The sequence below is a fragment of the Clinocottus analis genome, unplaced genomic scaffold (genome assembly GCF_023055335.1).
Source record: "Clinocottus analis isolate CAN_PGR_092001 unplaced genomic scaffold, fCliAna1.0.p SCAF_7, whole genome shotgun sequence".
Classification (NCBI taxonomy): Eukaryota; Metazoa; Chordata; class Actinopteri; order Perciformes; family Cottidae; genus Clinocottus; species Clinocottus analis.
In genome coordinates, this window is record NW_027176229.1 from 3,168,551 (window position 1) to 3,184,292 (window position 15,742).

The window sequence follows — 15,742 nt, forward strand, 5'->3', positions numbered from 1 at the left end:
AATGACTCTATTTCTCTCTTTATTTACTGTATATCATTAATATTATTATTATTTCATATGGTCTCAATCACTAGTTTCAAGTCGTCTTCAATACAGCATTATGTTAATTTAATAAATTATATTCATTTAGAGTCAAACAGACCATAAAGTTTCCTTTGGGGCCGTGCTGCCTTGTGATTGGTCGTTATCAGAGACGTAAGGTATACAACGTACTGTATTCGCCATCTCTATGTCCCTTCCAAAAAAACCAAGATGGCCTTAATCCAAGATGGCGACGCCAAAATGGCCCTCATAACGGCAGTCCACTAACCAATCAGTGGGTGCCGTCACCATGGACATCTTTGCTAAGGACAGACCTACTTCTGCTTGATGGATTGATGGATTTAGACTTTTATAAAGAGAGATGCGTGGTCCCCAGTGATGCCTGGTCCTAATAAGTTACGTCATTGAGCTCCACTTGATTGATTTGAACCACATGTTTCTTTCACAATAAAAAAAAACACATTATTATCTTTAAAATCCAACATGACTTCTTGTTTTTAGGCCGTCCCAGAGCGCACGTGAAGGACACGCTGTTGTTTACAGCTCGATAGATGATGATAAACTGCAAAATTACTTGTGGACTCAAGTGTCCACACCTCCTCGCATCCACTACAGACACACACACACACACACACACACACACACACACACACACACACACACACACACACACACACACACACACACACACACACAACACACACACACTCATATAATAAGCCCGGGCACCGTGCAGGGGACGTGCGCGCTGGCCATCCCTTTTATGGTCTCCGTTTCCTTCCTGGAAGCCTCAGTTGGGTGAGGAGCGCGCAGCGCAGCGCATCATCCTCCTCCAGCAGCGCGGCGCTGCACACGCTCAGCTCAGCCGGCTCGCTGCTTCCTCGGCGCAGACGATGGGGATCAATGTGAAATAAGCAAGGGTTGCCTCTCTCGCTGCATACGGATGGTTATTATCCGGTCCCCCACCCTCCCCCCCAACCCCCCACTGGTGTTTTCTTTATTTTTCCACTCTTGTTTGTGTTCTCGCCGATCAGTCTGTGGAATGGTCCGCGTTTCTCTCCCCGGGTCGTCTCCACTTCAGCATGGGTACTGCGGTGTCCAAAAGGAAGAATCTGAGGAGTGATGCGATATCTTCTGTGGCCGCAAAAGTCAGGTGAGTGTGTATGGGTATGTGTGTGTGTGTGTGTGTGTGTGTGTGTGTGTGTGTGTGTGTGTGTGTGTGTGTGTGTGTGTGTGTGTGTGTGTGTGTGTGTGTGTGTGGTGGCAGCTCCGCGCTCCAGTTCAGAGAGGAGTCCGCTTCCTCCAAACTACTTTAAGACGATTTTAGACAAACTGCGCCTGAAGGAGGCAGATACAAAAACAGCTTTTTCTTTATAAAATGTTCAGTGTGATATTGTTCCCACCATAAACTCCTCCATTAGTGTAGAGTCTTGGCGGCACAGGTTCACTTTGCTTGTTCTTTGAGGTAAATAGAATTCATGAATCTTCCAGAAAGTACAGACGGCATCGTCCTGACTTTGAAGCTGGTTTCACACACAAGTCATTTGTTTTAAAGAAAACCTTTCCTGAAGCTATTAATATGCCTTTGTGTTGTATTGGTTATATATTATAAGGAACATATATTAATTTGAGATTAAACCATGGTCTGGTTTATTATGTGACAAAACAACACTTTTGATCACATTAGCCGATTATTTTTTTTGACATTTTATTAAACCTATTTTCTTTATTATCTGCATATGATTCCAGAGTGAAATCATCACGTGTAGTCAGTAAAAAGTAATGCTCCACACGTCCGTGTAAAATATTGGATTTTCTGATATCAATTTGAATTGATCTGGGCTGGAAGTAGATCAGCACCGCTAAAAGAACGGGGTTTTCATTCCCGGGCTGCACCGCCCTTCTGTGTGGAGTTTGCATGTTCTCCCCGTGTTAGCGTCTTTTTTTCCTTCTTCTTTCTACGAAAACATGCAGCCGAGGTTAGTAGAAGACACTAAATTGTCCACGGGTGTGAATGTGACCATTTTAGCTCCCCGATAGCTCCGTTCCTGCACATGTCCCTCAACACAAAGACTATACATTTGAAGATGTCCACTGCTCCGTCCATAATGATGACCTGAGAAACAGCGCTGTCCTGTTGTCGAGTGCCGTATGTCTGGAGAGTTTATAATCCCTTTTACTTCACCCATCTACTCGGCAGACTTTCATCAAGACTCACCGGACTTTGACTAATTGTAATGACATTTAACTCCGACCGTGTGAGTCATGCCACAAAAGGTCTCCGTGTCCCGGGTGTAGGATCAGCGTGTCGTCCATCTGAAGGCCGCGCGGTAAATAACGCTCTCTGGTCTGCGTCGCCCACCCTGGCTGACCTCAGAGGCCACAGGGCAGACGACTGAAACCTGTCCGCTGTCAGTCATGTGCGCACGTGCGCCCCTGTACTTCCTGATCCCCAGCACAGCTACTCTGCAGTGCAATGCGCTCCGGCATATGCCGCGTGACCTTTTCTCGGCTGCTCACACAGCCGCCGCGCTCCCCTTACGCACACACAGCTCTATTTGTCTCTGTCTTCTCTTGTGCTGTTTATCTGTCGGTCGCTTTCCCTCTTTGCCTCGTCGCTTTCGTCTCCCCTCGCCCCACGCCGCTCGAGGGGCCGCGGGGCGACCTGCGCGCTCCCGGCAAAGGAGTTTAACGGCGAACAAAAGCCCCTCCTCTGAACCGAGCAGAGCTGGGACCGCCGATGTCCTGAACCTGCCGGATGATCCGAGTTCATCTGGCGGGCAGGAAGTGATTTGCCTCACCTCCCTCGGTAATCGTCTTTGTATTTGAATGTCTGAACAGAACGGCAGTGAAGGGAAGATACTGGGAGTAAGCGTGATAAACAACATCTTCTCCTTTTGACCTGAAGCCTGCCAGGACGGCCTTCACACCTCTGAGAGTCGCTCCACGAAGAATTAACATGTCAAGATAGGTCGGTCGGATGCAGGTTTGAGAGACATCTGACCAATGCTTTTTTTAAAAATCACCTCAGAAAAGCAGGTTTAAGGTTTGCATCCAAAGTGAATCACTGTACGGAGAAATTATCTAGAAACTGGGTTTAAAAATAATTATTATATTTATATACAATAAGCCCTCTGAGCCTCCTGGGACTAGGAACAGATAAGAACGAGGAGACTTCACAGCCAGCAGTGAGAGCTAAAACAGGGGGGGAAGAGAACCGGTCCCCCAAACCTAAAACAAGCCGTTTTTTCCTGAGACGGGGGCCCGAGGATCGTGAAACTAAATCCCACCTAATTGCTGCTTTCTAAACCTGTCGTTCCAGAGGAAAGCTTGTGACCACCGGCAAAGAACGAGAAGTCACAAGTGTAACTCAAACAGTCTCCTTCTCAGCAGTCCGGAGGAAGCCATTGTCTCTCACGCCGCCCGCATTCAATGCAACAGCAGCAGAGTTGGCAAACGCGAGCGCGCTGTGAGGCGCTCACTGGCAAACACATTGCCGGATTCCAAGGGAGATAATCAAGATAATCAGGTTTGGATTTGTTTCAAAGACTTACCCCCGGCTGTTGACAGCTTGTGGTGCTGTATTAACTCTCTGGTTGAATATTGTCATTAAACTGAACTTAAACAAGGAAATTATTGGGTTTTAGTGTAGTCAGGCCATCCAGCTATTTCCCAGCTGTTGTGTGTGAAAGCAGCCATCCTGTCTGAGTGTCACGACTCCTAACGGGGTGTTAGCACGGTGAGGAGGTCCTCTGAGTGAGCCAGAGGACCTGAAACATTCATACGCTTGTTCTTTCATGTTCTCTTTGTGTCCCGCGTTACAGAAAAGCAGGAAACAAAGTACTTCTGTCTGTGACTACACAACGTCTCGTATTTCAGCTCAGCTCAGTGGAGGGATAGCTGGATGGATGGATGCGTGGATGGATGCGTGGATGGATGAGTGGATGGATGGATTAATTCCTTTTTCCTGATCCGATGTGAGGTCCCGGGACAGATGTTATGTATACACATCGTAAAGCCCTCCGAGGCAAATCTTGTATTTGTGATTTTGGGCTATACAAAATAAACTGAATTGAATTGGATGGATGAGAGGATGAGTAAATGGATGAGTGGATGGCTGGATGAGTAGATGAATGGATGCCAATCGGGATCTACACTAATACACCCTCACACACGGCGACGGCTGGACGTGCTCCTCAGGCCGCCGTGGCTATCAGATAAGCCGTATCGCGCCAGTCGCCTCTGTTTTCAAACACGTTCATTTTGAAGACTTCCACAGCACGTCACACTTGCGTCTCGGAGAGTTTTTTCCACGTGAATTATACATCACAGTTGGCCTCGGCTGAGGTCCGTACGGCCCCCGATGCAGTCGTATTGTTAAAGACATGTGACTTGAGGTAGGGGGGAGGAACACAGTGACATGAGGGAGACGTGCTCATGAGACCAAAATAGAAAGTACAAAGGCCCTGTAAGTGGGATGAAGAATAGAGGCACAATAAGTAAAGGAAAGAATATTCAATAAGGAGTGGGGGGTGGGGCGAGAACACATATGGTCTAGAACCGAGATGATGTCATGGTGCCAGGCTTCAACTCCTTCCTTCTCTGTGTGAAGGAGTGGGATGACTGTATGTGCGAGGCTCATAGGGACGATACAAGACGCCTGGGGACACGTCCATGTCTGATGGCACGCTGGTGGGGCTGGAGGAGGCCAGCACAAGAGCCTCAGCGGCACGGATGCAAGAATACAGCCGTCCTCCGCGAGTTTGACTGAGTGTTCTTTTGCCTTTGCCCGCGCGTCCCGTGTGTTTTCCTGCGTGTAGGCTCACAATGCATGCCAAGTACGCCGCGAAGACACGTTGCCTCGAGCATCCGTGTACTTCGGTTGGCATTTTGGAGACTGTAAAGCGAGTAAATAAGTAGTTGTGCAACATCTACACTGCAAGGACCTTGGCAGTTCAAGCCCTCCAGAGACATCTTATGTATGTTACGGATTCAGAGTCCTACAAGAAATATATTTCAAGGAATAGCTCAGCAAAATGATTCTTTGCAGAGCTATTCACCCCGCGTCACCTTGAATGTAAGACGCAGTCAGTATGTACACAGCCTATACAAGGTGAACTGCGCATTTTGGTTTAAGTCTTGGTCACAAAGGCGTATTTCATTCATGTCATTGCACTTGGTGGATCTGCGCCACCTGTTGTTGCTCAGGTGCACGACGCCCCACCAAAACAACAGAAAAACACGTCGATGGCGGTTCAGTGGCAGGACCAAAGCTCGTCAGCGTTAGCTGCTAGCCGCCCAACGGCAGCTGACATAATTAGAGATTGCGTTGAGTTACGCAATGGCCAAAGGAAGATTATAATGTTGTCATGATGTGTTTGAATGTATCTTGTGAAATTAGGTTTTTTGGCAAGACATTTGAAATAAATGCAGTGATTGGATGGATGTGCTATCACAGCAATACAAAATAGATATTGGAGACCTGTTTAACTTTGACTACAAGCAGCTCATCATACATAATTAAGACATAATTAATTCTAAGGTATATATTTTTGAATTTTTTAATGATTTACACGTTCAATATCTACGTTGGGAAAGAAAGTTCATCTGCCTCCCAGCTGCTGTAACATAACCAATATCTGTCAATCAGCAATCATATCAGCGCGCTACGTGAGATGTACTGGGGTCCATTCTCTTGAAACCCTCAAATAAACAATGACTTACGAGAATGAACAACACATTATTGAGAGGGCAGCATTTCTAGGGATTTTTTTTTTTGGGTAAGAAATATAACATTGATAACTATGTTACCTTTAATGTGTAAAATGTTACCAAAATGTATATAGGGTTTTTATTTTAGTAGCTGCGCTCAGGCACATCAATCATACCTGACACTTCAGACACTGATGATCTGATATTGAATTTAAAAAAAACAACATCAGCCCAAATGTATCGTGAAAGCAATATGCTGTAACTGATGCGGCAGCTGTTTTTCTTTGCAGTGATGCTGTGTCATCATGTGGAAGTGTGGGTGGACTGCCTCACGGTGACCCCGCTGTGCCCTCCATGCTCCATCCGCTCACCGGGTGCTGATCAGTGGTACAGACTATAATTGGTCAGATCAGTGAGGGCACTGCACGGCCATCTTACCGCTCACCTCCCTGCTTCATTAACAGGGAATCATTATTGCCTACATAGTTAGTTATTCAAAGAAAACCGACGTTGCCCTCTGAAGGAAACATGACACTGAATCATTTGTTACGTCTCGCTTATCTTGAAGCTATATATCTTAAGTTCCATTATTGAAAAACAATATCATTCCCATGGCCATTGAGGTTGTCAGAATACAATATATGTGAGGAAAATAAACAGAGCTGCGTGAAAGTGGAAAGTGAGTCTCATTTTCTTTTGTATTCCAGCGTGCAGGGCCAGCGTGCAGCATCTCAGGGATGTATTGGGAGTAGAACATTGACAACTATGTTTTCTTTAGTGTCCCCTAAAAGAATTGTGTTTTTATGAGCTTAGAATGATCCCCTCATATCTACATGAGAAGGTAATGGATTGCACCGCTGTTGGGTTGCAACCACTCAACAAGATATCACCAAATCCTACGCACTGTCCCTTTAAGAGATGGATTGACTGGCCCAACAAAAACCTTAGATACGGATAAAAGGTTTGCTTCGTTTGAATGCATTTAAGTTTGCTAACTTACAAGGCACAGGACACCTAATGCCATTTGAATCACTTAGACTGCTTTTCATACCACCACTATGTACAGTGCACTTAAGGGAAATTTAACCTGCATCTATTACTGCGTCCATTTCCTTTTCTTCAACTGGCATTTCAACTGCTCAACGTCAACTAACAATTCAACTATATTGAATCTCCTCAACTGACACTTGAACTGCTTTCAGTGGTTTCATGTCAATTTACATTCTTTATCCAACTAGAGGGCATGCGACTAATGTTTTGTCTCTTTTACGAATATTCCTGCCTCGTGTGCTTTGCCATAATTGCATTATTTGAATAATAAATCATTTTACCGGATGGATATATATTGTGAATCCATACTACTGGAATGTATACAGCACCGCTGTTATCGGTCTGTGTCACAGTCCACCATCGCTGCCTCTCCCTCTGCACACTGTGGGTTGTCTAGTGAAAGGCTGATGACTTCATTAAGGGACACTTGCTACGCTACACTCCACCGACAACAAAGGCCACGAGTCAGGCAATTACTCATATCGCCCAAGGGGCCGTTAGTGGGTTCATCACGAGGTGCTGGAAGGAGAGAAACATATGTAGTATCTCATGCGAGCGAGAGGTTTAGATAGGGCGAGACCCATTGGCGGAAAGAAGTTGGTTTTTATTCAAGGGGCACAAGCTTTTTGGCCCTTTGTCAGGAGATGATCATAATATATTTCTCCGGAGGCTGGGCAGGTTATGAGTTTCAAGATGCTCCTAAAATCCCTCAACTGAGCACACGCACTCTCTTTGTGTTGATGGGAATCGAAGAAACCCGAATCACCTTCTCACTGGACATTTTAGTTTGACCTCTGCTCTATTTAACCAGATGGATGCGCTCTCGTGAGAATGGGACCATAATTGCAAACGCCAATAGCAGGTAAGGATCCATTAATGGGCGGGGGGGTTGTCACCGAAGGTCAGCAGATTGATTGCACAGGTTGTAATGATAATCAATATCAGATGTTTGTTCAGCAACATTTTAATGGTCAGTCTGGAGAAAACCTAAATGCCCGACCTCAAACAGCTGTTAATCTTTTGTAGTCTGAGAGACGTGTCTATCTTGATGAAAACAGAAATATTTCCCCTGTTGCCTGATAGAAGTGTTGATATTACGGACGATGTAGCAGCAACTGGTCTTCTCTCACCTCATTTCCTGTCGGCTATTGTATGAAGGAATGAATCGACCATTAACAAATAGTTGTGTGACTTGAACATTGCACGACATTAAGCACACCAGTGAAAATAAATAAATGAGGCATTCAACCCTGAGAACACTGCGTACCGACTGCCAAGAAAGCTGGTGGAGCATCGTGCTCTGAGGCTGTTTGGCGATGGCGCATTGCAGAAAGTGGACAGATGAAGAAGGAGGAAGATAACCCCAGAGCTCTGTAGGGGAACAAGAAAGCGTCGGCTGTTCAATAGTTTTGTTACGTAATTAAATAACACCAGTTAATGTGACACTACTTTACCCAAAACACAATCTGTTCTTCAATACTAAGTCTTTTTGTTGCATAAAACTAGCAAAGTAGTATGTTGGCATGAAAACCATGTAAACCTTTGTTGAAGGTTTATTTTGAAAAGACACTAAGCGAGGGACGAGCATGACCCACGAGAACACCGTCCTGCTACGCCCAGAAGTGACGCCAAACATAGTTTCAATCCATCAAGCACCAATCAAATGCAATTCAAAGGGCCTTACAAGTGATTGACAATGAGCAAACAAGATGAAAATGGAGAAGTGAAGAGATAAATGAACTCCAAAAAGTAAAAAAAAGAAGAAATTCAAAATACAACACTCAATATGTTGATAATGATACAACTGTAAAAGAGTCAAATCAAGAGATTAAACATGTAGAAATACTAAAACCATAGATAATAACACATAAGACACCATGTGGAATCAGCCAGTGAGATCTTTAGTTTCTGTGTAAATATATGAATATGCTCAGCTGGCCTCATCATGGCCAAATGTAGCTGCTGTTAGTAGTTTGAAGAAAGAGGGACGCCGACCGAGCTGCACTTGACGGATTGTGGCGGGCGACCACGTCGGGACGGCCTGCAAGCCGTCCCGATAGGAACCATGTCCCAGCAAGTGGGGGAAACGGTTGACCTGCAGTGAATGTAAACCCGACTTCATTTCTATACCCTTCCTTCTGCACCCATGAGTTCACTGTCAGAACTTAGGCCTCCCTCTCTCTCCCGTTCATTTATTTTTAAGGTTTCTCTTCACTGCATCAAATAATAAAGAAGTGCCGTAATAAAGCCAGCATGCCATAACATCATTACGGGCCCCAAATATCTATTTCAGTCCCAGTTATGGTTTTCAATTATTGTGAGTGTGACAGGTTTACGTTCTAGAGCGGGAGGGGGGCAGATGTTTTATAGCCAACAGCCACACTGGACTGTGGCTGGAGCTAATCTGTGCAGTGATGGGGCGCTGCTGGTCAAACAGTCTTGTGGGAGGGAGGCCATGAAATCCCATTTTCACCGAAGGGGAATCTATTAATTCCCGGAAACTGTTCCTTTCTAAAGTGACTCAAACGGTCCTGAATCATAAAATGCAACGGTAGCTCTTAAGTGTTTGTAATCTTTCCTATCATGGGTTTGTGTTCTTTGCTTGTCAGAAACTGCCGTGGAGGAGGTTGGAGCCATCACTAAGTGCTTCAGGGACAGGGCATAAAAGAAAACTCATGTTCCCTCAGATTCACTTCCAAAACAGAGACATTAAAAACAGGATGAAGTGACTTTCATTAACCTTTGACCCTTTGCACACTCCTCTGTGTATTAATACGGACGCTTCGAACATTAGCATGAGAATAGACAATATTAGGGCCAGTGTAGGTAAACACATGATAATGGGGACAAGAGAGCAGGGTAATCTTCTGATAAAAAAAAAACAAAAAAACAATTTATTTATTACTTATGAATTCCAAGATTTAAGTACTACACCTGCAAACAAAAAACTTGGATATTTTCTGAGATTCAAGTGTCAAATATACTAGAAAAAAGAAAAAAAAATAGTAACATTCTCTGAGATTGAAAAGTCATACATTTTGAAAGGCAGGAAAAGATTAAATTCACAAATTAACGACATATAAATGTGGAAAGTTTGAGGCCGTTTCATTTTACGGCAACGTTGAACTCTGCTGTCATGCTTAAGGCCCGGTGGAGTAAAATGAGAGGTTTTCCAAAGGGACCCTGGTGCCTGGAAACACTACTTACATTAAAAGTTCCTTGTCGTCGCTCCAAGTAGAACGAAGCCGTCATTAATTGGCCGGCTTGCCTTTGACATGTTGAGAGCCGTGTAGAGGCAATCAAACTGTTCCCAATCTCGTCTCTTGGCTTCCCTTTTCAGGGCCGATGGTCTCCCCCTGGACCTATCCTACAATACTTCTTATTAATGAATTAATGATTTCATTGCTTCAGTTGAGATGAACATTTTACAACTATTTCATCATATGCTGTGAAAATGCCTCTCATAAAATGTTGTAATTCGATCTTTTTATTTTGAACTTGCCTTGACATAGCTTTTACCCGCAGCTTAGCGTATGGAATATTTATTGAAGCCGATAGATCGGAGATGAATGCATGTTTTCTCCCATGTGCCCTCCCCCCCCTCCCCCCCTCCTCCTCCTCCTCCTCCTCTTCCTCTCCTCCATCACCGAGGCTGGGAGCTGAATGTTTCACGGGGAGCCTCCTAACATTTAATTACTTAGAGTGTCGTAGCAGGCGGGCATGTAGGCCACAGCTCCAACACAGCCCCCCTGAGAGTCAGCCCTGTGTGCATGTAGCAGAGCGTAGTGTGCCAGTGTGTGCGGCCCATTTCTTATTTCCTTTTCTGCCTTTTTTTTTTTTTATGCACACTCTGACATAGTGGGAGTCTGTCTGTGTAACGGCGTGTGCAGATGGCAGGGAGGCCAGGTCGGAGAGAGTGGGAGGAAAAGGGATTGCAGGCCTGACTCTACATAGGTGTATGTGAGTGTGTGTGTGTGTGTGTGTGTGTGTGTGTGTGTGTGTGTGTGTGTGTGTGTGTGTGTGTGTGGCCTACTTCTTTTATGGCGTGTACTATAAGTGTGTGGGTGTTTCAACAAGAGAAATCTGTATCTCGCTATGAACCAACATAGTACACACTACAGTCCGCCAGCTGATTGGACCATGATCTCCTGCCAGTTACTAAAGAGTCTGGATATCACATGATATCACATATCATATGATGAGTTGGACTGACATTTAACGGCTATAATTTACTAAAGTTTACTAATACTGCAGCTATGTCATGCATTTTCCACTTTTCATAGGAGGGTCAACCTGTTTTACCTGGTAAAGCCTACAAACGCTCATAAGAGACCCCACATCCCTCCAAATGGAAGGACCCATCGTGGTGTTTGTACTCCATTAAGAGAGTGGAGGATGCGATCCCCAGCTAATTAGTCTCCGCTCACAATATGGTTCAAATAAATTCAGATTTGCTCAACAATATGTATAAAGGTTGATTGGCCCATTATGTGCTGAGGTATACATGTTTTTTTAATTATTATTTTTTCGAATGGAGCAAGGTCTCAAGGGGGATAATTACACTATCAACTTATCGTGCAATGTATGAATATGACCTTGTTAAATGATTGACTTTTAATACGATATTTGAACACAACCCTGATCATATTTGCATCCCTCCATGCAGCCTGTTGTGTTCACATGCATCTCAGCATAAAAAGGTGCATATCATGAATGATTTCGGGCCGCGTGATGCCAGGATGCACTGCAGGGCTTTCTTTCACATGAGAAGACATTTCCTGTCACCATGTTCTCGCTGCTTCTGTTTCCTTGTGGAGAAGTTTTCACCGTAGAGGCAGAAGACATGAAACAGGAGCATTCAGAACTGACGAATGACATATCCATTGTTCTTTAAAAGGGTTTAGTGGCATTAAATGGTCTTTAAATGACAATAATATCGCAGTTTTATATATCACAATATATAGTTTTCCTTGTGGCTTTCGAAGGCGGATCACAGTCGTCTGAGGCCGCTTGTCCTCTGGTGGCACGACCTCTGTCCCCTCTCTGTGCCGTGGCTTCATCTCTACGGGACACAGGTGTGGTCCTCTAGCCATGCAGATGTTGCCATTGTGTTGCTGCCAATGCTGAAAATGCAAAAAGAATTCATCAAACCTCTTGTGAGTTTGAGTCATTTTACTGCCGCCTGACAGCAGCAGTGTGGAGAAAGAATGACCTGTGTGGCATCATGTTTATTAAATTACAGACAGTCTGCCGCACGCCAGTTCCTCACCGTTCCTGCCAAATATGTGTGCTTTTCATCACATGTATATGTATCGGTATATGTAAGCAAGAGTCGCAGTCCCCTTTGGGGCCCATCAGCTGTGCAGGGGCGGCAAGCTGTGGCTTCCAAGCTGTCTCCCTCGTGCTTCCAGAGTATGGATTCAGGACACTCTCACAGAGCGGTGGTGTGATCTACGCGACTGGCAGCATGTGATGACGACCAACCCGGGACGGACTGTTTGTGGGGCGGGAATCTTGACACTTTGTGAGCGTCTCTGTGTTTGTGGGGTTCGAGGGTTAACCGCTGCATGTGTTTTGTCTCCACAGAGCAGCCAGAGCTTTTGGGGAATACCTGTCCAGCGCCAATCCAGAGAACCGCAACGGAGCAGGTAGGGGATGCGCTCAAATCATCGCCTTCCCACCCGGCTCTGAGCACAGACGCCACACTGTACACAGCAAACGTTTGCTTATTGCTCTTCGTTAGGTAAATATCATCCAACAACATCCAACTCGGCTGGAGGGAAAAACTTAAATATGCAAAACATCCTCATTAATAGCAGCCGTTCATCATAGTTTTCAGGCTCCCTCCGATTATATAAAAATGAGAATCCACGACATAAAATAGTGCAGACGTTAAAATGTAGAGATAAAATACAGCATATAAAGAATATAAAGTAATAAGATATTTGTGAGAGACAGCTGTACAGTAATGTAAAAATCATTGTGGTAAATGTATATGCGTAATGAGAAGTAATGTATACAATGCATGTGTATATATATATATATATATATATATATATATATATATATATATATATATATATATATATCGTGACGTCAAAAGACAAAGTCATAGTTTGGGTTGAATGTCGGGTTCATAGCGTAACGATACGTGATTTTAGAAGAAGTCAACATTAACACGTAACATTAACTTGTGGATGGGTGCTCGACCCGTCCATCCACAACAACCTCCGCCCCTCTCCATGAAATTTGATTGAAATGTATTTCTGTCAAACCCATTATGTGGTGGCGGCGCGCGATGGGTTCAAAGTCGTAGTTATTTCAGGCGGCGTGTGTGGAGATGAGCTCTCCAGCTGCAGTCGCCTCGCCAGTTGTCACCATGTCACAGAGCCTCGAGCGCAGGGATGCACTTTGCTGAGCCACTTTGGTCCCAAACTTGTTTATCCACAGCACAGATAGCATAGGAAAATAAAAAGCACCGCCTGCAGCATTGCAGCTGCTCAGTCTGTGAGGGACGCTATCCTCCGTGAGCCGGCGGGGCCGAAGGGTGTTTTATTTCTCGGCTCATCCGTTTCCAAATCTTTTATCAGTCCTCACCTGCTTTTTATTATCTCTCAGCCACCTCTCCTGTCTCCCTTCTCATTCTCCCAGAAGCTTTGTTGGCTCGCTAATGTTTACCTCTCTCCTGCCAGAGCTATGAATCCCAAACAAACGATCCCTCTGTTTGTTTATACTTCAGGTATTTATCCGTATAAATTACAGACGTGAACATTTATCTCCATCTTCTTCATCTTTCTTCTTTCTGTCTCCAGATCACCTTTTGTCCGACACTTTTCCCAGCCAGGACAGCGACTCTCCATGCGTGAGCCGCCTGCATAACAGCCATCTGACACCACAGATCCACTGCTTACCCACCGCTAAACCCAACCAGTCCAGCCAGTCCAATCCCAGCGCTCATCCGCAGCCTCAGCCTCAGGGGAAAGCCCCCCAGGCCTCTTTGTGCCCCTCCAAGCGCCGGCTCTCTGCTGAGCGCAGTCTCTCCACGGAGGACCCGCCCAGGACCCGGGGACCTGAGGAGAACGCAGTGGTGAAGCCGGCCAGGGTGTACACCATCACCAGGGAAGGGGGGATGACTCTGGGGGGCCGAGGCAGCGAGGAGAGCTTGGAACTGGAGGTGCTGAAGGGCTCCAGGGAGCAGCCTCCTCCTCCCCATGGCCCGGCCCCGGCCCCGGCCAACCACGACGCGTCCTGCACCAGCCAGCCGTCCGCCGCGGCCGCCCGCGGTAGCCACCACCGTAGCAGCCATCACCGCAGCAGCCATCACCACGCCCACCAACATCACGGGGGCCCGCCGCCGGCGCCACAGCCACTGCAGAGCTCGGGGAGCGCCAGCAACATCCGGGACTGGGGGATGAGGAGAGGGGGGTCGCGGGAGGACTACACCCCGGACTGCGTGACCTGCATCCGGGCTCCGTGTCAAAGCCAGCGCTCCCTGGACCTGGACCCCTCACCGCAGGATGGAGGGAAGCCCCGCAAGAAACTGGAGAGGATGTACAGCGAGGACAGAGCGTCGACTGATGACAGGGGTGAAGGGAAACAATACGTACAGTAGATATGTTATGTATGTAGATATGTAAAATAAGAGGTATGGAAAACAGTACCAGTCAGATGAGGTCTTTGTTTGGGGCCCATTCACCTCTCAGATGTTCCACTTCACTCGAGCCTCCCTTGTAATTGTAATGCTGATATCACGCCTTGCTCTTGTGTTCTGTGTTTGCAGAGGACAATCCTAATAGCTGGTTCCCCAAAGAGAATATGTTCAGCTTTCAGACAGCCACCACCACCATGCAGGCGTGAGTATGGCATGGATCACGCCTCCCCTCCCACTCGTACATCACCGAGCGCCGGGTTGGCAGGATGCGGCTCGGCCTGTTCCTTTCAAAGCTCAAATGGAGTGTTTCTACTACAAAACATTTTAATGAGCATTCACACATTTCTCACTTGTTGGTTTCACCAGTATATGAATCCTTTACAAGTTCATTCCACTCCTGTTATGTTCATCTCTGAGCTATGGAAGTTATTGGCTGCTGCTGATGCAATTACTGTTTTAACCAAATGGGAATTCAAGTTAGTTGATTTTCATGTTTGAAAAAAAATGTATAACTCGTTTCTGTGTATTCTTAAACATTAAGTAAAACATACATTTCACTTAAATTTTAAATTGGCTGATAATTTAAGCTTAAAATCCCAATATCAAACTGGATTTGAATGATTTTAGAGCATTCTAGTTGAAGTTGTAAGTAAATGGCTTTTTTCATGCTCATTTTTATGAAGGTAGACTTTGAAAGACTTCAAAAGAAGTTTGGGAGAAATCCCCTTTCATTTTTTATTTGAAATGAACAAAAATCAAGACAAAATAAAGTGCACTTTAAGCTTGAGCTTGCAAAGTGCCAATTTGAAAATGAATCCACATTTTTAATTCAGTTTGTATTATGGTGATGAAGTGCGTGTAGAACACTGAAAAATGATTTGTCCATTTTACATTTTTTGTTGTCATCATTTGTGTGATTATTATTATTTATTAGTAGCCACAGACCTCCACACTGATCACATTGGTCAACCAGTGTATCTGATCCTGAACACCCCCACACTCTTACACCACATTACCACGTTAGATCACGCTGTGAGATTCGTCAGGATCCTGAAACATCGAACACACATACAGCATCATCTGACACACCAGGCAGAGCGGAGAGGTGATTCACTCAGCCACCTAAAATGTATCTTATTCTGTGGAGTCTACAGAAGATTTTCAGATGATGACATATTTCAATGGCTCCTCTCACCTAAAAGGCCTGGTCACATCAGAACAATTCATCAATTCATACTCACCTCTTAGGGCAATATCTGGTTATAGAAGCTGCAAACTATTGATCTT

The 15,742-nt window shown here is 45.3% G+C and overlaps 1 protein-coding gene across 1 annotated transcript in view; it reads left to right on the forward strand.

Moving 5' to 3' along the window:
- Positions 1–1,088: 1,088 nt before the first annotated feature.
- nsmfb (NMDA receptor synaptonuclear signaling and neuronal migration factor b) overlaps positions 1,089–15,742 on the forward strand; it is a 44,707-nt gene continuing 30,053 nt past the window's right edge. Inside the window, exons 1-4 of the mRNA XM_068566687.1 lie at positions 1,089–1,195; positions 12,391–12,452; positions 13,617–14,390; positions 14,585–14,657. Of these exons, the coding sequence (XP_068422788.1) occupies positions 1,125–1,195; positions 12,391–12,452; positions 13,617–14,390; positions 14,585–14,657 (980 nt within the window). The 5' untranslated portion in view covers positions 1,089–1,124. The remainder of the gene's footprint in view (positions 1,196–12,390; positions 12,453–13,616; positions 14,391–14,584; positions 14,658–15,742) is intronic.